Below are 22,703 nucleotides of genomic sequence, written 5' to 3' on the forward strand. Positions count from 1 at the left end.
GCCTGCACGGGATTCGAACCACTGACCTCTGCGATACTAGTGCAGCGCTCTATCAATTGAGCTAACAAGCCAACTGGGAGCAGGACGTCAAATTAATTCGACATAAACCCGTAGATGATAAATCAAACAACAACAAGCATATGAAACTTATGTATGACCTGCGGTTATGAAGCGTATATATGCACGATCCTTCGCAGTAAAGCACTATTTGAGCAATAGTGAAAATCAGACCTGAAAAAAAAAAATTTCTGGCCTGTACGGGAATCGAACCACTGACCTCTGCGATACTAGTGTAGCGCTCTAAAGCAGGAGTGTAGGCCAGTTTACGTAAGGAGCACAGAATTCGAATGTGTGAAATCCTAGCTACGCCACTACTTGCCAACCTAAAAAGCCCTTGTTTCCATAAGCATCAAAAAAGCTCTTTGTTATATTCGATGCCCAATCAACCAAGATAATGGTTTGAGAATTTGTGTAATGCTCTACTAAGCAAATCTGCTTTTGTTTGAGGTGAACAGAGCCTGGCACTATGGGAGGTCGGTTAGAGCTCGAAAGACGATTGTCGCGTGTGGTTCACAGCATCCTCCTGCACGCATGTCTCGTGTTTGCCTCCGCTGGCCTAAAAATGCCACGTCTCCTTCGCAGCCGTTCTTTAGCTAATAGCTCCTTCGTAACGAACAGTATTCCTTTCCCTTTGTTTGAGGGTATAGACCCTTACAGATTGCGCTAGTAAAAGTGGCACATTATTATTATTTTTTTAAATTTTTTTTTTTGCTCAAGTTCCTTTGCAGTAAGTGGCTTGAACCCGGGGGTAACATGTGAAGGTGTAGTCTGATCGTCCGGGTGAGTGTAGTCCTGAAAAGGACTGTTGTCGGTGGTAGTGACTGACGTTTCGACAACCTGTGCGGAAGTCATCATCAGAGTCAAGTGAATGATTGTTGTAAGTAGAATGTTCTTATTCTAGTTCGTGTGAAATGATCGGTTGGTTTTGCCGTGATGTTATTGGCTGTAAGACTCAAGTGACGTAAGTCGGTCGTGATTGGTCTGTTTCGATCTGTCGGTAAAGTTAGGTCGTTCTTTTTCGGTCGTTTGTGATGTTTATGTCGTGAATGAGTCGTTTGTATGGAGCGGGTAAGTGTTGACATCTGTTTAGGGGAGTCTGTTCTAAGTTAGTAAACCATCTTTCCAGAGTCAGTTGTTGAAAATAGTCAGTACTGTAGGTTAGGCATTGCGCAGAGTCCCAATCCATGTTGTGGTTGGTAAGTCGATGGTGTTCAGCAATGTGATTGCTGACATCACCTTTCCTCGTCGCTCGTCTGTGTTCAGTCAGTCTTGTTTTGAGGTTTCTGCCAGTCTCACCGATGTAGGAGGCTTGGCAGTTGGAACAATTGATCTTATAAATCGTTCCCTGTCTGTTCCTCGGTTCGTCTTTGTCTTTAACGTTGGTTAGTAACTGACGTAGTGTAGTGATGGGTTTCTGGGCGACGCGGATATTGAAGGGTAGTAAGATGCGCCAGATGTTTTCAGACATGCTTTTTATTTACGGTATGGCTGCTGTAGTCGTAGGGGTTGCGATGTCGTTTGTTTTGGTAGTAGTAGTGGGTCGGTGAGTGTTTCGTCGGATGAAGTCGTTGTTGTAGTTGTTCTTCGTAAAAACACGGTGAAGGTATTTGCTTTCGTCGGATAAGCTTTCTGTCGAGTCGCATACTAATTGTGCGCGTCGTGTTAGAGTTCTGATAGTTGTTGCTTTGTGTGATGTAGGGTTGTAGGATGACTCGTCTAGTAATCTGTCGGTGTGTGTCGGTTTCCGGTAAACTGTGGTCCGTAATGAGTTGTCGTTGTGGCTTACCAGGCAGTCTAGAAGAGGAAGTTTGCCATTTTCTTCGACTTCTCTGGTAAATTGTATGTCAGTGTTTTGTTCGTTAAGGTGGTGGTGGAATGCGTCAATTTCGTCGTGTCGAACTGCGGTGAATGTGTCGTGAAAGTATCGTAACCAAAGCCACAACTATCAGAACTCTGACACGACGCGCGCAACTAGTATGCGACTCGACAGACAGCTTATCCGACGAGAACAAATGCCTTCACCGTGTTTTTACGAAGAACAACTACAACAACGACTTCATCCGACCAAACACTTACCGACCCACTACCACTACCGAAACAAACGACACCGCAACCCCTACGACTACAGCAACCATACCGTACATAAAAAGCATGTCTGAAAACATCTCGCGCATCTTACTACCCTTCAATATCCGCGTCGCCCACAAACCCATCACCACACTACGTAATTTACTAACCAACGTTAATCGAACAGAACGACCTAACTTTACCGACGGATCGAAACAGACCAATCACGACAGTCTTACGCCACTTGAGTCTTACAGCCAATAACATCACGTTAAAACTGACCCATCATTTTACACGAACTGAAATAAGAACACTCTACTAACAACAACTATTCACTTGACTCTGATGATGACTTCCGCACAGGTTGTCGAAACGTCAGTCACTACCACCGACAACAGTCCTTCTCAGGACTACACTCACCCGGACGATCAGACTACACCTTGACTTAAGTTCCTTTGTTTACTGGAAAGTCTGAAATTAAGGGGAGTGCTGGTGCTATAATCATGTTAAAACCGTGTCTTGTGAAATTCACATCATGCTCAACAAGATATTATGCCAGTCTACACTAAGTTTGAGTTAGATTCTGGACGCTTTTCTCAGGTGAACATTGCACTTATCGCATTTCTGGTTTCCTGCTTTTAGAAAAAGGTCTTCAGATTTCTACTCTCTTACTTAAAAGTTTTTCAAATAGTTTCATAACATGTGTCAGGTAATTCTAAAGCCGGACTTAAAAAACTTAAAAGTTTTTCAAGAAGTTATCTTTGTCTTTACTCTCATTGTTTCCTTCCCATTTTGAATCCTGTCATTTTGTCTTCTTCCGCATAACATATGAGTAACTCTTCCTGGACACAACTACAGTTCACTGCAGCAAAAAGTATCATTAGCAAATAATCACACCTACCCTTGTCGAAATGTCATTTAGATGACAAACAGTGAGGTAACGGAATGATTGATTTGCATTGCAAATATGTTTTCACTCGATGAAGTAATAATTGTCTTTGTTCTGTCAGGAACTTCGAACATAGAGCTCCGAGCTTCGATTACCTATTTGGCTTAAAATTACGACTTTTTGGTACGACAAATAGTTTCATAACATGTGTCAGGTAATTCTAAAGCCGGACAGCCGGCGACCGGACAGAGACCACATACCAACTGAGTAGGACGTGAAGTAACAGAAGATCATGTCTTTCAAGAGCTCAAGTAAGTTATCTAGTTTCATTCTCCTACACTCAATAATTATGTTACCAAAAATTTTGAGCCCTCTACTGGAGCCTTGGCTAAATATTAAAAGATATAATGCATCGATGGGCCTGTCTCGCCTATGATTCATTTCTTCTAATTTATCGGTGAAACAGACAGTGTGCGGAAACTTGTCACGGGTATAATTTATGTGAACACTGAATGAAATTGAAAGCTGCAATATTTCATAAGTCTAATTCACTACGTTTCGCATGCACAAGTTTTTGTCCGAAAGGAAATTCAATACTAATTAGGGCAATTTGAAAATAATGGTAATCTAGCGACACCTAATCACCACAAAGATTCCATAACTGAACCCTTTCATGCATCAGCTTTGTCGGGAAAAATATCGATCTCCCGCACATGAAAACGTTATTCCTCAGCGAATGATATCAGCAAACCTTTAAAACTTCAGTTTCTAAAGGACCACTCATTAGTTATCTAACATTATTTACTCTAATAATCGCACCTTGCCATCTTCTTGCACTTTGAGCCTAGGTTTAATTTTCTCCTCTTTTCCCTTGTACGGCAGCTGCGCATTGGCAAAGGAACTGCTTTAGCCTTATAATAGAGCATCAAAAACTTCAATATAGAATTAAAAAAAATACTGGAAATTGGCCGCCCACTAGTGGGGGTATCGTTAGAATAAAAAAAGGCGTGGGGAGGAGGGGAGAGAAATTGTTTTAAAGTGACACAACCAAAATACTACGAACCCCTTCCCTTTTGATAAATAATGACCGATCCTTGAACAAGGATTATGATCTAATTTACTTTAACAATCGCACTTTCCTGTCTTCTCACACTTTTATAAACCCATGTTCGGAAGAGTTCCATATAACCCCGTCATTAATTATGCATTCCATTTCATAAAGACTAAATATAAAGGTTTCTTTGCAACACTCTATGCATAATTAATGTATGGGGTTCTATGGAACTCTTACCCCCATGTTCAATTTCCTACTATTTTTCCTTGTACGGCGGCCCTGCTTTGGCAAGGGAACTGTTTTAGCTTTCTAACACTGAGTCAGAAGCTTTCATTTAGAATTCAAAGGACTGAAATACAATAAATACGGCTGTCTGCATTTTTCATATCATTTATGGACCATACCAGTTTTCTTAACTCCTAGCAAGATGTTAAACCATACTTTTTTAGATCTCTTATTCAGGAACCAGAGTCATTAGTTCTAGACTGAAGGGGGAGGGGTTGGAGGATTATGGGCGATCATTAGGTTTGTAGGGAGAACATAGAGGGAACTAGTCGTCGCCGACTGAGTATAAAGGGGGAGAACTATAGCAAATGACTGCCTGCCAATTATTTTTCATTGATTTTTTTTTTTTTTTTTTGGGGGGGGGTCATAAGAATGTTACAAAGGATTACCGGAGATCAGATAATTGTAATTATGACAGTCAAGATTCTCTGACCCCTCCTCCCCCTCAGGCGATAAATAATGGCCGGTCCCTGATTTCATTCCTCTGAAACCTGCTCTGAGATTTTTTGTGAAACTTTAGTTTTTGTTTGTTTATCTTATAGGAGCGAAAATTTGAAAATAAAAAAGAGGAAAGTTTTTTGAAGTAAAGAAAGAGGTGAAATTTTGAAATAAAAAAGGGGGGGGGGTCCTGGGGCTCGTTTAGGAACTGTACTACTTATATAATTCCTATAATATCATAACAATTAAATTTACGAGTACTGGCTAAATTTGCGTTTCCGAAAATTGTTCCTTTTCCTTCGCCGAGAATTGGAGTTTAAATTTATTTCAGGGGAAGAATGACATTGCTCAATTCCGAGAAAGAGAAAAAAGGCAATAGTTTACCGAGCTGAAAAAACCACAATTGTTGATGTGCGTGTGCTATTTATGTGAAGGATATTCCATGCAATATTATGGCATTTGTTTCAAACAGTTTTTCTCGAAGAAAGAGACTCCCACAGAGGTACAAGGTAGATGAACGAAAGGAAAAAAAACAGTTGATTTTGTACCTTTATCCTCCGTTTTTAACCAAACCCTCCCTTTCCTGGAGTTATCCTGACTCATCTACAGGAACATCTTGGAAATTACTACTTCTCGAAGAGGAAATGGATTTGAGTCATACCCAAAGAACATTGGAATAATTTTCAAAGGTCTTTTAGTCCAAATCGAGGATCTGGTGATAAAAACCCGTATATTTCTCCACTTCCCTCCGATCCCCCATAATCCCTCCATATCCCCTTTCCCTCTTCCCCTCCTGATCTCCCCTCCCCGAACGAATCTGCATCGTTCTTTCCTTCAGTGTTATATTTACGCTGTTGTAATTTCCTTCGTGTTTATCGCCCACCAGACGATCAAGAAAGAAGAGAGACATCGTACGTTATGAACTATGAACAAGCTTATAAAATCAAGTTAATAGAGAAAGATGCTTTAACGCAGGTTAGTTTATGATTTTATGGCGTGTCCAGGTTATTGTGCAGCTTAAACATCTTGCGGGAATTATCTTGTGTGAGTGGCCTTTTTACTTCTCGTTTCCTTCTTTGTTTTGTGTGCTGGTTTTTTTTCTCGTGATTTGTTTGTTTATTTGTTTGTTTGTTTCTTCTTTATTTTAAATAAGGGGTTTTTATTTTCAAGGAAATCATTATCTTAAATCGATTTTCTGCTGAATCAGTCGAACATAAACGAGAAACAAAACGCCATATGAGTAAATTAAAATTTCAAACTTACCAAATTATGCAGAGGCATAGTTAGTAGTCCCCTCTACTAACTATGGCAGAGGGGAGCAACTCATTCAAAGTAAATCAATCAACAAGGGATATTTAGAATATGTCAAAATTCGAGTAATGAGATACGACACTTGACCGGCATCTAAAGTTGCTCGTTTGATTGAGAAACCGGTCATTATTTATCCTTTGGCTAGGTGGGTCGGTGAATTTTGGTTGTGTCACCATGTAAACTACCTAATTCCTCTCCCCCCCTGGGGATCCCTTGTATTCAGATGATCCCCCATAATTGGCCATCAATTCTCTATAGTCCCCCTTTAATCTCTGTTAGTGACAACTGTTTGCCATGGCAACCAGAAGAGTAGTCCTTACACTCCCTCTTTTCGATCTAATTCCCCTCCCCCCCTGGGGATCCGTTGTATTCAGATGATCCCCCATAATTGGCAATCAATTCTCTATAGTCCCCCTTTAATCTCTGTTAGTGACAACTGTTTGCCATGGCAACCAGAAGAGTAGTCCTTACACTCCCTCTTTTCGATCTAATTCCCCTCCCCCCCTGGGGATCCCTTGTATTCAGATGATCCCCCATAATTGGCAATCAATTCTCTATAGTCCCCCTTTAATCTCTGTTAGTGACAACTGTTTGCCATGGCAACCAGAAGAGTAGTCCTTACACTCCCTCTTTTCGATCTAATTCCCCTCCCCCCCTGGGGATCCGTTGTATTCAGATGATCCCCCATAATTGGCAGTCAATTCTCTATAGTCCCCCTTTAATCTCTGTTAGTGACAACTGTTTGCCATGGCAACCAGAAGAGTAGTCCTTACACTCCCTCTTTTCGATCTAATTCCCCTCCCCCCCTGGGGATCCGTTGTATTCAGATGATCCCCCATAATTGGTAATCAATTCTCTATAGTCCCCCTTTAATCTCTGTTAGTGACAACTGTTTGCCATGGCAACCAGAAGAGTAGTCCTTACACTCCTTCTTTTCGATCTAATTCCCCTCCCCCCCTGGGGATCCGTTGTATTCAGATGATCCCCCATAATTGGCAATCAATTCTCTATAGTCCCCCTTTAATCTCTGTTAGTGACAACTGTTTGCCATGGCAACCAGAAGAGTAGTCCTTACACTCCCTCTTTTCGATCTAATTCCCCTCCCCCCCTGGGGATCCGTTGTATTCAGATGATCCCCCATAATTGGCAGTCAATTCTCTATAGTCCCCCTTTAATCTCTCTTAGTGACAACTGTTTGCCATGGCAACCAGAAGAGTAGTCCTTACACTCCCTCTTTTCGATCTAATTCCCCCCCCCCTGGGGATCCGTTGTATTCAGATGATCCCCCATAATTGGCAATCAATTCTCTATAGTCTCCCTTTAATCTCTGTTAGTGACAACTGTTTGCCATGGCAACCAGAAGAGTAGTCCTTACACTCCCTCTTTTCGATCTAATCAGTCCATCAGTTGATTGGCCTTTTTGTAGACTGTGTCATACGTTTGGTGACTAGTACTAGTTTAACATTTCCAGTGAGAAAAACATTTGATACATATCTCCGAAATTTTGAGGAAATATGGAACAGAAATGAAGAAATTACTTGAGTTTAAAACTGTGGGCTGTTTATGAGAGTTTTTCTAGATTTTGCTCATTGTGGTACAGAGATAACTTTAAAGGAACAGGAACGTTTTAGTAATGATAAAATTGCAGCTATTATTTTACTAAAAGAATGTTAGAAAAGATCTAATAAATTTTACATCCCCATTCCACAATGGGAAAGTTGTTTTAGGGCGTGTGGTTCTAACTTAAAATTAATACTAAATACATTATAAAATGCAAAATATATTATTTCAGTGAAAACGGGTTTGGGAGGATAAATTTAGCAAAGACTTTCACATTTACTAAAACAACCTTCAAACACCATACTAGTTTATTACGCGAAACACTTTTTACAAAACGTTGTTTAGGCATGCATTCTATGGTTACTTTTGTTGTTCTTTTTCTTTTTTATTAACAGAGTCTGTAAAAAAAAAAAGGTTTATTTTTCTTTATTAAGAGAGCTAATGCCCATAAAATTTTTCTTTCAACTCACCATGTGAAATCTGAGCAGCTCATTGTATCTGATTTATCATCACGGGTTTATTACTAATCAACTTAACGGCCTGCTCCCAGTTGGCTTGTTAGCTCAATTGGTCGAGCGCTGCACTATTATCGCAGAGGTCAGTGGTTCCAATCCCGTACAGGCCTGATTTTTTTCAGGTCTGATTTTCGCTATTGCATAAAAAGCGCTCTCTACTGCGAGGATCGTGCATCATACGTATCAATTGATTCGCGAGAGTTTTGAAATCCTTGGCGTGTTTCTTCATCCATTTCGTCGTGATGTACGTTAAAAATTTATTTATACTTGCAAGCCGATCATTTCGTCGTCTCGCGATGATTAAGACTCTTGCGAATGAAAACCGCAAAGTTTCGTCTTGAGAAAGTTTTCCAGAACTTCAAAACTTGAAACTTTAAGATGGTTTATAAGTAGGCCAAACAGCTTGAAATTACGGGGTCATCCTTGGTGTAAAAACCTGACGAGGTCTTCTTTGTTTCATGAGGTATTGTTTTGCTGTACGCTATTGTTTATCACGTTTTTTTGTCTTTGTTTTACGTCACTCGTGAGCTTCACAGGTTTTACACCGAGGATGAGCCAGACTTCCGTATAAACCCATACTTCATTATACAAAATAAAAGCAGAGGCAAAACAACAGATCACCTTTGGGACTACGGCTCTGTTTTTGATAGTTATGAGGCTATATAGAAATCTTTCCCACACCAATTTAGTACTTCGTGCAGTTTTAATTTGTGTTTCGTCGATGGCTAGGCATTTGTTTGAACATGGCCTTTTGAAATTTAATGTAACAAGTTCTCCTTCACAAAATAGCTCAGGAAGTCTTACTTCTCAATATTGACTTCTTGAAACTTAAAAATTAGAACAGACAAGAAAAATACTTCTTGAAAATTAATATACTTCTTGTGAAAATATTTTGCTGCTTAACTGTTGTTGTATGAGATTACATGAGAAACCACCGGTGACTGATAAAGCCAGCACTTTAAACAACAACAACATACGCGTAATTTTGGCTTTCCTAACATACGCGTAATTTTGGCGTTATTGATCAACAGGGTTGGGGTGTAGGTCATTACATTGCCTTGAGATGTTCCGCGACATTTACACATTTACAAAGACCTATTTTGACTAACTGGATGCTATTTCGTACCTTGGTGCAATTCTTTGCTTGCATTGTTTTCCTTCACCATTCATTCCTATGCTTTACTGTGATATTTATGTTAGATATTTATGTTAGATTTTTAGATTTTAGAATTTATATTGTTAATTGATTAATAATCACTGATTAGACCAGTGTCCCCAATTAGCTTGTGCTTGTACAGCTAAATACATTTGACACTTAAATAAAGTTTTTTTTATTATTATTATTATTATTATGCAGTATACACGTTTGGATGCTAGTGAGCTGAGCAAGATAGGGCGAAAATTCGTAGCCTATCTGCCTGACAGGAGTGTTAACTATAATAGTATCTAATGCTACTTAAATAAAAATGATCAATATAAAACAATTAAAGTGTCGATTGGCCCAATACTAAGATGTTTTTTTTCAAATGTTCATGATGTACTGTTCAGCTCTTAAAATATCCTTAACTTAAAATGTTCATAAAATACTGTTCATAAAAGCCAAATCATAATGTCCTTAAAGTTCTTACGATGTAACCAGTTTAAATGTTCTTGCAATGTTCAGAGTGCTATTTAATACATCTTTCTGCATTCTCAGCAATTTCTTTGTATCTTGTACCAAAGATGCCCTTCATTTCAGTTTCCAGAGCTTTAGACCATCCTCCAAGTACATCTATAATGACGTTTACTTGTGAGATCTTGTATCCTGGGTGTTGTTTTGTCAGCTCAAGTCTAAGTGCTCCATACTTCTTAGTCTTTTCTTTTTCTTTTTTGTCTCTTTTGTTGATCCAAGGGCAGCTCATTTCCACCAGAAGTACCTTCTTGTTTTTGTGGTGGATGAAACGTGCATCCACACGATTAGATCGTACATATGTACGATCAGCCTATACTGGTACATCCCAGTATGCCTCAGCATCATGTGATTTATAAAGAGGTTTGGGCTTCACATCTGAGAACCATGGCGGAGTACTATCAGCGAGCTCTAGGTCTTTGAGCATCTCAAAGAAGAATACTTTCAAAACAAAATTGTGCCTTTCTAAGTACTTGGACTGAGCTAATGATGGACATCCAGCAAGTACATGTGTCATGCTCTAGGACCTTCGCCACACATTCTACATTTGACATCGTTCTTGTCCGTTTTTCCAGTCTTGTAGGCCATGTAGACCTATGTTGGTGTGAGCTGTTCGTACAGTTCCATGATGCCTGCGATACAGTGGGTAGGAGCACATTGCCATTTACTGAGCCATGCAAAACGATTTTCATGGCTCAGTTGATCATCTTGCCATCTTGCTTTTAAAGACTTCCTTGCCACTGTTGATCTTCGACTTTTTTGACAAGTTTCTCATTTACCACTTTCTTTATGCTTCTTGATGTGCAGATCTTGGGTAGCTATCTGTGGTTCTTCTGTTGGGCTACATTATGGTTCAGTGGTATTCAAGTTCAGAGTTGTATCCAGTTCTTCTGCAAACTTCTTCGCGTCAGTGATGAGAGGAGAATCCCTGACTATAGCACATTCTTCAAACCGTTGCACAGATTTCATCTTGGGGTCTGGACTTTCATAGAGTTTAACTGCTGTTGCGATCTTGATCAGCCTATACTAATAATAATAATAATAATAATAATAATAATAATAGTAATCGACTTTATTTAAAGAGGGTATATACATAACAGCTTGCGCTGATAAACCAGTGGCCCTCAAAACTAAAGTTAGTAAGTAATGCATTCTAAGCCATAGAGATTAAAAATAGAACTAACTAGTCGAACAATGTATCTATTCAAAGACTATAAACACAATAAAACTAGATTATAAAACAGCTTCAAAAGAATCAATACTCTTGCTCAATACTCTTGCTCAATGGCTCGTAGTCCTCGTCCTCCTTTCTCCCTATTATTATTATTGTTATGTCGCAGAGAAATCAACTGAATGCTACATTCTAATCAGGCAGCACAGGGCGAAAACCGTAACCTGTGAACCATGGAGTAAAAAAATAAATGTACATTAACTAATCCTAAAAAGCTTGTCCGTTGTGTCTACGGTCCTCCTTCTAACAGAGAGTCAAACTGCCACCTTGAAACTCCGGGCAATATTCAGCGTGCCCGAGAGCACTGCCCTCTGCATCTTTCGCAGTACGTCTGTGCTTCTGCCTCCCACCAGCTCGCGCATCATGACATCCAGCTCCCGTGACCACCCCCCGAGGGCATCCATAATGATGTTATATTGCTTCACCTCGTAGCCTGGGAACTGCTGCCTTAGTTCCCAGCGAAGGGGTCCGTACTTCAGTGTCTTCTCTTCATCCTTTCTTGTCCGATTGTTAACCCACGGGCAGCTCATTTCCAGCGTCACAACTCTCTTGCACATATGATTTACAATGCGTGCATCCACCCTATTATTATTATTATTATTATTATTATTATTATTATTATTATTATTATTATTATTATTATTACCTGAAAGGGCAAAAAGAAACTATCATTTCCCATTTTTTTAAAGCGGTTCAGTTAGGTTATTTATAATTCCTCGAAAAAAAAAAAAAAAAAAAAGAACAATACCGAAGTTGTCACCCTAACGCCATGCGAAGGTTTTCGTAAATATCATTAACGCCTATTCATAGAGGATTCCTCCCCAAGACTCAACTCCTTTTAATTCACCGCCAAGATGAAAATTTCTCTCTTCACCAAACATTTACTCGCCTCCGGCTTGCCAATATAATACATTGATAAGTTTACCCTTTAAAAGTGTTCCAGGGAAGATCTATTACGGTTAATGTAGCATTCTTTCATCTTAATAAGCGTACGTGCTATGATAAAACAAGAAACTACAAGTTATAAGTTATACACCAAGATGTAAATGAACTGAGGGATTCACAAGTGTTAATTCCCTCCTCACGACTTAAAACTTGAGAACGAGGTCAGAATAAATTCACGCAGCAAGGTTCTAGAAGTTGACACTGAATTAGTTTTTATAGTTTAAAGTCTTACCAACTACTTACCAGATTTTCATAACGTATATTATAACTTTTACCTTTAGAAGAAATTCGCTGCCTATTTTTTCATGTATCAAAAACTTCAAATCGAAGGGAAAAAAAAAGAAAGCTCTTGTGGAGAATCTAGGGTTCAAACATACTTTCTCAATTTTCTCTCATAATTTTTTGCAGCATGCAGTGGAAGTGGTTATGCTCAGCGCAAATATCAGAAAACATAAAATCAATACACAGGAAAGTGTGAAGAGCGTTCTGAGACGTTTGCTATCCTAACGACGAAGTTCTCATGGGGTGTGACAGATGGATGTCTTCATGACGGCGCGGGAATCTTCTCATTTTTGTGTCTTACAGAAGTGTCCTTCGAGAGAGACTTGGCAGTAAAGTCGAATTCTTTAGCAAGCTTATAAACTTACAAAAATTTGAAGTTTGTGGTTAAAAATTTATTTCATTCAATAACGTCATTGTCCTTATGACTTCCTCTCAACAAAGACTTCTCTGAACGCTAAACAATTACCTTTATCTACCATATTTACAATTGAGCAGGTTTTACTGTACTTCGATACAAAAATAATAAATTATTCTCTTTTTCATTATGCCAAATTCATCTTTCTCTGAGTCTTTCCGTTACAAGTCTTCTGTCAGCTCTTGAAAGGTCACTGGCGATAGAAAGCTACAGTAGATCAAGAAAAAATGTCGTTAAAATGATGGCGAAACTGAGGTGGCTGAGCGTAATTCTACAGCCTTAGCTTAGTGGCTGACTGTATTATTTGTATTTGTATTTGTACTTGTATTAACGATATTTAGACAGGCCAGCCCAATTCAGCTTGAAACTGGTTTAAATGGAGGCCTGTACATCTCACCCATCCCACCCCAGGGGAGGACATCCATCACACTGTAATCTCATGTGTGGGGAATTAACGTCTCCTACCCCAAACCTGCAGGAGACGGGACCTCCATTTATTCGTCCCTATCCGAGAAGACTAAAATATCTAACCATTTCTTGAAGTTACTGAAAGGTAGCAGATTCTTCTCAATTATTTTAATACCCTGCAGTGCAGGCGGATTTTGGCGGGCGAGTGGATATTCCCATCGGCTGTTCAGACCGCCGTCTTGAATTAGACAAACAGTGGAGAGTTGGGACGAGGTAAAAAGTTTACTACGCTTGTGGGAGGGAGAGAGAAAAATTGGGAAAGGGGGTGGGGGAGGGTTTTCTTTCCCCGTCCCCTTACCCACTCCGACATTCTCGCATTCTCGTCCCAATTCTCCCAGTCTGCAGCGAATCCAACATGGCGGCTTAACACTCAAAACCTAGCGACTAAATACAGCAATGGCTCCGACCTGTAGTTGGATGTTAAAAATAGTAAAATTTAATAAGTTACATCTTAACTCCTTGCTTGTGAGTATTGTTTAACCGTGTATCTCGAAGCGGAACAGTGAAATATCAATGCGAGTGAAAACACTGATGTGTCAAACACGAAATGGTTACTCACCTAACGAAGAGAAGGCAGAGCCTTCATTGTTCAGCGAGGTCGTTCCGCGATATGCCGGCGATGACTACCTCATCTTCTGACCAATTTCGCGGAACAAATTCATTTAGTTGGTTCAGGCTCAGTTCAGGAGGACGAAGATCAGAGACTGGAGCCATTCCTGTATTTCACCGCTGACAGGAATGGCTCCGACTCATGTGTCTGTTAATTTTTTTTTTGGTTTGTTTTGGTTAAATAATTTATAAACTGAGATAAATTTAAAAGTGTTTTTTATTAGGTTCTTCTTAAGTTGAACATTACAATGCTTGCAAATGAAACCCTCTAAAATTAATACAGGGCTACGTAGCGTCAAAATTAAAATACATGTTTCGAAAATCACGCAGTGTTACATGACGCTGCGACCGATATTTTCAATTTACAGTATGCTCGGCTGGAGGAGTTTTTTTTTTTCGTTTTGGCTAAATTATTTATACACTAAGATAAAATCTGAACGAGTGTTCTTCCCATGTTGAACGTTTAGTAATTTATACGCTGAGATAAGAAACTGAAAGAGCGCTCTTCCTATTTTAAACTCCACGCTGATTGTAATTGAAGCCCTCTTTTATTAATACAGGGCCATGTACTTTCTGTAATAATGTCGATCTATCATATGACCAGTACGACCACCTGGGCGCTTTTATCGAAAAAATTTTAAGAAAATCCCCGTGTGAGGGCCTGAGTGATGCGAGAGTAGAAAGAAAGAAAAAGACAGTGTGACAATAAATTCTTATTGATTGAGTAAGGTCGTGCCGTACTGGAAAATAAATAGCTCTCAGTCGTGACGCAAGGAGCTCGCTGCGCTCGGTTGGTATTTTAATGTCCGGCCCTCCCACTCAGTCAATAAATGCATACTCTTTTCTTGCAGCAACTGCATGTCACATTTGCAACCTTACGCGGTACCTCTCTAGTGTTGCGTGATCTCAGTTTTTTTACAGGCACGACTTCAACTTTCTGGATGCTTATAACATTGCGTTATTCTCGAAACGTGACATGCAGATGCAGCATTTATTTAAAACTTAGACACTACATGGCCCTGTAATAATTTAAGGAGGCTTCATTTACAAGCATTGTAATGTTCAACTTAAGAATAACCGAATAAAAGATACTTTCAATTTATATCAGTTTGTAAATTATTTTACCAGAACAAAAAACAAATCAATAAACGCATGAATCGACCCATTCCTGTCAGCGGTGAAATACAGGAATGGCTCCAATCTGTTCGTACTCCTGAACTCAGCCTGAACCGACCAAATGAATTAGTCAGCGAAACTAGTAAGCGGATGAATTAGTCATCGCCAGAATATCGCTGAACGACCTCGCTGAACGAGAAAGGCTCTGCCTTCCCTTCGCTATGTAAGTAACCATTTCTTGTTTGACACATCGGTGTTTTCACTCGCATTGATAATTCATTGTTCCGCTTCGAGACACACGGTTAAACAATACTCACAAGCAAGGAGTTAAGATGTAACTTATTAAATTTTACCATTTTCATCATCTAATTGCAGGTCGGAGCCATTCCTGTATTTAGTCGCTTGTCACTCGAAAGATGAAAACCACCAAAACTTAAGACCTCGAGTGTTGGACCAGCCGGGACTCGAACCCTGGACCTCCCGCACAACAGTCAGCGCACTGACCGTTGGGCTAACGTAGCCGTAAATATAATTTGGATTTATCACCTGAGTTGATAATGGAAGCTGGCTGACGTTTCGAGCGTGAAAAAAAATTTAAAAAATCGATTTAAGCGCGCCGCACGGAACTCTGGGAGTGAGGTGTACGAGAAATGTAAGATCTTACGTTTGAGTGGCATGGGCACGAATTAGTCTGAAACTTATATTCGGATGGCACGTTGAAGAAGTTTTCGTGGCATCGTGGAAGTTACGGATTATTTCAGCATTTCGCGGGAAAATTAATTCTATCTCGGTCGGTCAGTCCCACGTTTGACCACCATATTTTTTGTATTTGTTGTAATTTTCGTTTTCGACCACCTTGTAAAATATCATTTAAATCCTTGAATTTTTTTGGGTGAAAAGTAGTGTAACGAGGTTAGTTTGCCCTTTCCTCGGGGCATTGTGCTGCTACCCTAGATGACGAATACGTTTCCACATATTTTTTGGGCACATCTAAAACGTGGATTTTTTAGTGGTTTTTCGAATCTGGCGTAGCAAAGGTTCTTTTCGTAGAACCCTTAGCTTCACTGAACACAAGTTGAGATTGTGTCAGGATGTGTATATTGCAAGACTGACTGACTCATTCTAAATCACTTTTTCACATGGAACGTCTCACGTGAGTGTATTAAGAATATAGTACTTTTCCGATGCACCTCACCAAACTTATCAACTTACCCTCTCAAATGTCACATGGTCAGGAGGTAAATAACACTCCAAATGGTGGTAATGTTTCTGCCTGTACTGACGATATCCATGATCGGTGAACGAAACAACCCACCTTAGAGTCCTGTGATTAAAACACATAGGGCCAGTTATTTACACGAGGTCGAACCGAAACCGCGGTCTTACGCAAGCAGTGGGCCATAAGTATTCTCTGTAAGAGGATGTTTTCATTAAATAAATGTCCTTCCACTGTTAGCTTTCGGCTTTTGGGCGTGAAAGGACCTCAGTAGGGTAAACTGATAGCCGTTAAATGACCTAAAACGTGAGCCGTCTGGCGTACAAATTGACAAGTTTTAATCGTTAGGGGAAAGAAAAGTTAACCGTAAAAACAATTTCTGGTGACAGCCGTAAATTTGCGAAAATTTTTAACCATTAGCCATAAAAGCCACCATTGAGACCCTCGTGCAATGGACCAGGCGGGTGGGGGAGGAGAAGGGGGGACTGGTACATTCTTAGGATCAACAAATTACCTGTTTGGAATGAGGCTGCCGCAAGTTCTGCATTGTGCTCGACCACTACGCGCATGCTCGACACCGTAAGAATAATCAAAGTAGTCAGACTCCTCGAACAAAGAAGTGAAAAACAATTAAATCATCCATATTCTGATTTTCAAAATAAAAATATGATCGTGTAGTCTGATGGTCATGCAAATGACTATTGTTGGTAGCGGAAGTCAACATCAAAGCCATTCAACGCTCACTGCGACTTACGCTCAGATCGTGGAAACGTCAGTCATTACCAACTACAACAGTCTTTATCTGGACTTCTTCCCCCGGGATGATCAGACCACACGATCAAACAATTTCCTGGCAAAATACGCGTAACCAATCATATTTTCACTTCAGAAAACGCACAGTACCCTAAATCAACAACTATGCAGCAACTTATTTTTTCAGTGTGACAAAAGAAATAACTTAGTGTACAAAAACACTTTCTGTCTCTTCTAAACAAAAGGCAGCCTACGTAACAATTCTTGTACGTTTAGCTCTAAATACCCTTGCTGAGATATTTCGGCCCTTTCCCCAGATCCAGTCACAGTCCCTCTCGGTCTAACGACTTGTACAGACTGCGGCTGAGAGGAGATGTGAAGGATAGATTTTGACCGTTGTGTAAGATTACCAAATAGTCCAAATACAACATGACAAAAACAACTTGAATCAACAGTACCTCTTCTGAATAATTCTCACAGTCAGTACCTTCTTGATCAGATTCACTATCACTAAATTGAAAACAGAATCAAAGCAAATTTTAAATGAAGAAATTTATGATCTATCTTACGTTTAGACAAAAAGTTGCCTTTACGAAAAAAAACACAACTGAACCAGCCCTGACCTGGTTGATGAAGCAGGCACAACTTTCTTTGGAGTTTTCTTTTTTGCTTCTTTGCTCATCTCCTATAAAGGAAAGTGAAATAAGATTAAAAAGTACTACTGGTTAATTTTTTCCTTTGATTTTCTTGCCAAGATCTTTGAAGATCTTTTATTTTCTTTCTAATATCTCCAAGGATCTTTCACTTTCTTGCCAAAATCTTTAAGAATCTTCTATTTTCTTGTAAAGATCTTCAAGGATCTTTTATTTTCATGCCAACATCTTTAAAGGATCTTTGAAATTCTTGACAAGACTTTTTGGAGATCTTTGAAGATCCATAGAAGAACCTCAAAGATCTTGACAAGAAAATGAAAGATCCTTGAAGATCTTGACAAGAAAATGCAAGATCCTTGAAGATCTTGGCAAGAAATTGCCAGATCTTTGAAGATTTTGGCAAGAAAATGCAAGATCCTTGAGGATCTTTAAACAAGCATTGTGAAGATCCTCAAAGAATTCTCAGGGATATTCATGAAGAAACACAAGAGAACCTCAAAGGTCCTCATGAAGATCTTTACTGATCCTTAAATATCCTCCAAAGATTTTCACCAGGGACCCACCATTGTTCTATTCCACTAAGGTGAATAATTGTTTACAAGTGTATTTGCTTTACTTTTGTTTGAAAGAGAAGAAAAATGTTACAAGAAAGACATGTTTCATTACACCAGAATTTGTCAGAGATCAAATACAAAACTTAACCTGGACAGCAAAAGTTGAAGATTTTTGTTTCAAATAACGTACTGCTTACCTGAATTTTTAGATGCCTCTCTCCCAGTTCCTCTGGAGAAAGAACTTCTTCTGCTACTTTGTTTATAGTATTGTCTAGCACCTGGAGGGTCAAACAGAAAGCTCAACAATTACCCATTGTCATAACAACTAAACTCTTGTTTCTGGTCAGCAAAGTAGTGGAAAGGTCACAGAAATAGAAAAAAAAAACTGTTTGTATACATGTGAATAAGAATTAAGTGCAGCTCAGCATATTGAACTCACATAGAATCCCTAAGACCATGCACAAACAGAGTAGTCTTGACAGATGAGCATATAGATCAGAAACAGTATTTTAAAAACTGCACCCCTATTCCGGGATGTCACACTTTGTCAAAACATTAAGGCTGACCGTGAGAATGTCTAATAGGATACAAGTACAATTCACTTAGACTTTCACTTAATGAGAATGTCTTATAGGATACAAGTACAATTCACTTAGACTTTCACTAGTTGGGCAAGCAAACCTGTTGAGAGAAAAAAAGGCCTGACTGACTTATGATAGACTACAAGGTTCTCCTTCCAAATTGTCATGTATTACCTGACAAAAAAATAAAAAGAGAGAGAAGTTGGTGTTCCATCAAAAATAACCTTAGGGGTCTAATCTACACCTCTTTAACTGTTACCTCACCTTCACTGGTACAGCAGACTTGAGTTGAGCCTTTGCTCTACAGTTTGGACAGTCTTTTGAATGACTAACAAGAAACAGGAAAAATAACTTCAACACTTTATGGTCCTTAAACAAAATTCTAAAATGTGATTGGTTAGCACCTCAATTAAAGCACTGAACTGGGCAGTTCACACATCATGCCTTTGCAACTGAAGAGAACACAAAAACTGTGCCTTGGTTCTTTTCCTCACAGAAAACAAGTAAACAATTCAGTTTTTATGAATGACTCTGTTTAGCCTATGATTATTTTTATACCTCTGAATAAAAAATTTCTACTCTTACCATGCAGCGAGTGATAAAATAATGTATTGTAAAATAATTTGACATGACTACTGTAAAAGGATTTACCTTAACCCTAACATCAGTGCATATTCTCCATAGATACTGTTCTCAATACATTACCTAAGGTGCTGATAAGGAGAATTTGTTCAACATTGAAGAGCTTATATCTTTTGTTTGTGATCATTTTCCTAATTCTCCTGACATTTATGTGTGATACAGGGATGATATTGTATGGAGAAAATAGATGTTAGTCTGACTCTTGGGGATAAAGGGTTGAGATGAATTTTGAACTGAAACCAAAAATGTTCTGTAACATGTCTTACCAAAGCCAGTCCCTGATACAACCAAAACAGAACGTGTGTGAGCAAGGCAAAGTGTGTGCCAATACCATGAGTTCGCGACAGATACAGCAAAGTAACTCCTCATTTAAAGCTTTCAGGCACTTCTTTGATCTGCTGTCATCTACCAGTTAAAAGGGAAATTTAACATGAGCCCTGTTAATGCCATAAACAATTCTCCCTGTGTGTTATTTTAGAGGAATACTTGGCAATTTGGATGGAGAATATAGCATTCTATCAGAACTGAGGGGAGAATTTAACACGAGCCCTGGCTAAACAACTACTAATATATATATCTTATAATCAAGCAAGAGGGCCATACTGGGAGAATATTGGCCCGAGGTCTTGACATTACCGACCGAGCGCAGCGAGGTCTGTACAAAAAAATTTTAATGGAGAATATAGCTTTCTATCAGAGCTGAGAGGAGAATGACTGAGTACTGTTCAGAGTTAACAGGGAAGTGTGATGAAATGCTGGGGGATAACTTTGCACTGGACTAGCATCCCATCCAGGGGGGAGTTAAGCGATACTCCTAGCTGCGTCATGCTAAGGAAACCAGGATAATCTCCCACTGGGTGGGCCACTTGGCTCCAGTACAGACTTAATCTACCTTTTTTTACCATAAATGACACTAAGGGCTTTTTTTCCACATATTCCTTCATTATACAGAATGCCTTCTGAGGACAGTTGCATCATACAACTTGAAGTTGTGTTTAATTCACCTCTTGGAGTTCAATGTACCTTTGTCCATTTTAACTTCTTCCTGTGGATCAACCTTTTGATCACCTTCCAAAACCTGAAAAATATATTAATGATCATGATAGTCACCAAAAACACTGTGCAGTATAAATAGATACCTTAAAGAATACATAATTTTAATTAATAAATGCACAATTTATCTCTTTTAAAGGAGAAGAATGCTCCTCAAACCACATATCTCTACCATAAAGGTTTCAAATGTGCTTCCGAAAAAAAGCAAAAACAGCTGTTTCCCTTGCTGTTAACACTGATTGCCAAAAGATGACAAAAATAGTATCCAGACTTAACTGAACAACACATTACTGTCCTGAACAACACTTAACTAGGATCTATAATGATAGCATTTAATGTCAACACTGAGAGAGAATTTTCAGAAGGCTAGATTAGTCTTCCTATTTTAATATGGCGACAGGTAGCATCATAATTTCAAGTGTCTTTTCGATGGCTGAGATAGTATCATGTCCTTTTCTGGAGCATAAAACTGAACTTCCTCCTTTTGATTTGCAAATTATTAAATATCTGCTATAAATTAAAAATTAACATTTCACAGTATCATTATTTTGTTTTTAAAACTGATGCCTTTTAAATTATAAAAAGTCAAGAATTGACCTGCTTGCCTTCCATGCTGCCTTTTGCCTTCTTTTCATGAGAAGAACTGAAAATCATTAAAACACAACTCAACCTTTTACATGTTTCACACCAATGTATACATAACAACTGTAAGTAGTGCAGTCAATTATGCGATTCAAGGAAATTCCATCTCGTCACTCGTGAATTCTGCCATCAATTGCACTTGAAACCCAATATAACTGATTAACAGGTAATAGTTAAGAGTGTTTACGTAACTTCCATTGTCACGCAAGGAACATTAGATAATCAGATCAAATTAGCCTTTTCCATAACCACATCCGATCAGAACGAATGGAGCAAAGGATAAAAGACTTAAAGAATAAGAGTTAAGATTGGAGAAAGAGGTATGATTTGTAGTTTATTGTGCATGCTTGTCGATTTAGTTACATTTGGGTTAGATATTATTGCTGGTATCACTAGTGATTCGAAATATTTGGTAATTTTCTAGCATTGTGATATGCCCCCTGTTTCATATCATTACTGTAGAAATATTCCTTTCTTTATAATCATCTTTTCAGTTTTTAGCTGAATCAAGCACGTGATTGATAGATAGAAAGACTGGCTTGGTTCCTAGTAATATTCTTCTCCAACCCTATCGCGTTCAGAGCACCAATGGAGTGTAAGACTATGTTAGAAGACCTCCATCCATTAAACCCAATATGGCGTCAGTTTTTTTTAGTGCAATTCGATGTAGAATTCCCTAGAAAAGTAATAAATTTCTTATAAAATTGCTTGAAATTCTTGAAAATTCAACAGGTGGAAGAATACTCCTCAGGTTTGGAACTTTATTTCACCTGTCATGCTCAACGTAAAAGAGAAAACACAGTATAGCTACTTTCTCTAAGAAGTCTGCTGCATTGCAATCCAGTCCCTTTCCCCTCCCCCCTCAGTAGTTCATCAACTTCCCCTGACAGCTTTGTCTGTTAGCCATTCACACTCTTGGGTGGGGAGAGGAACTGTGAGAGCACAATGTGTCATGTCCTCGAACATAACAAAATTGCCTCTCTGTGGGCAACTTGTAAACAGGTACCCTTCTACTACAGTACATGAATTCTTCTCCCCTTATTTCCATAAGAGGTCTTATAATAGTACTTCATTATTCCAGCATATTTCAAGGATCTAAAACCAGAAAGCCCCCCCTTTAAAATGTTTCACCTCTCTTTCTAGTCCGCACTCCTTCCCTTGGGTCCAGTAGCCCTGCTAACACTTTTCAAAGTACCCCTACCTCTCTGTTATGTACCCATATCTCTGTAGTTCACTTGGTGATACAGGCTTTTTCCGTTTGCTTCGCCTTCGCACACTCCCATCGCTAGTTCCTTCTCCAAAGGAGCCCACTTCTTCAGAATCATTTTGGCAGACCTCACTAAAAACATAAACAAGTTCCGAATCGTACGCTGACAAACTCTGTCCTTCTTTCGTTTTAGCTCCTGCACCTCCAAAGACGACTACATCACCATCGCAAACGACAGCAGAACTACGCTTTGTTTTGTTTACTAGCAGCCCGTTTAGTCCTTGACAATTAATCCTGAACCTTCCATCGTTGAAATGAATTTCAGCGTGAACACGACTAATCATTAAAGGACACATGGCACTGTCCATAACAACATCCGAGTGTTCACTACGGCGTCCGAGACGAGTGACGGTCGGTTTTAGCAAAATTTTTTTCGGTTGCAGAGATGGATCATTGGATTTCCCTTCGAGTTTCTGCAAACATAGCAT

The 22,703-nt window shown here is 39.2% G+C and overlaps 2 protein-coding genes across 6 annotated transcripts in view; one reads left to right on the plus strand and one right to left on the minus strand.

The window, feature by feature from the left end:
• LOC148730139 (uncharacterized) overlaps positions 1-12,851 on the plus strand; it is a 34,504-nt gene extending 21,653 nt beyond the window's left edge. For 3 of the 5 annotated variants that reach the window (XR_016001689.1, XR_016001690.1, XR_016001691.1), the window contains one exon: positions 12,433-12,851. The gene's annotated coding sequence lies outside the window, so the exon portion shown is untranslated. Of the gene's footprint in view, positions 1-777; positions 1,582-5,679; positions 5,769-12,432 lie in introns of those variants that run through there. The other 2 variants (XR_016001688.1, XR_016001692.1) reach the window with 2 other exon arrangements.
• On the minus strand, positions 12,677-22,703 carry LOC148730142 (uncharacterized). Its single transcript, XM_088761245.1, has 11 exons — positions 22,225-22,703; positions 20,964-21,009; positions 20,337-20,391; positions 19,580-19,718; positions 18,936-18,999; positions 18,288-18,368; positions 17,507-17,568; positions 17,342-17,393; positions 16,645-16,736; positions 16,127-16,238; positions 12,677-12,928 (listed from the first exon to the last, which is right to left on the minus strand). Exons 1-11 carry the CDS (start codon positions 22,701-22,703, stop codon positions 12,860-12,862), a joined length of 1,251 nt encoding a protein of 416 aa, XP_088617371.1. The 3' UTR covers positions 12,677-12,859.

Source organism: Stylophora pistillata, chromosome 5, assembly GCF_964205215.1.
Source record: "Stylophora pistillata chromosome 5, jaStyPist1.2, whole genome shotgun sequence".
Taxonomy (NCBI): Eukaryota; Metazoa; Cnidaria; class Anthozoa; order Scleractinia; family Pocilloporidae; genus Stylophora; species Stylophora pistillata.

What these genes read in the sequence shown, in the direction of transcription:
- LOC148730142 (XM_088761245.1), bottom strand. Translation starts at nt 22,703, where the DNA reads ATGCTATGTTTGCAGAAACTCGAAGGGAAATCCAATGATCCATCTCTG. An exon ending in GGCAGCCTCATTCCAAACAG is followed by an intron (nt 16,239 to 16,644) that starts GTAATTTGTTGA and finishes TTTTAATCACAG; the next exon opens with GACTCTAAGGTGGGTTGTTT. An exon ending in ACCATGTGACATTTGAGAGG is followed by an intron (nt 12,929 to 16,126) that starts GTAAGTTGATAA and finishes GATCTACTGTAG; the next exon opens with CTTTCTATCGCCAGTGACCT.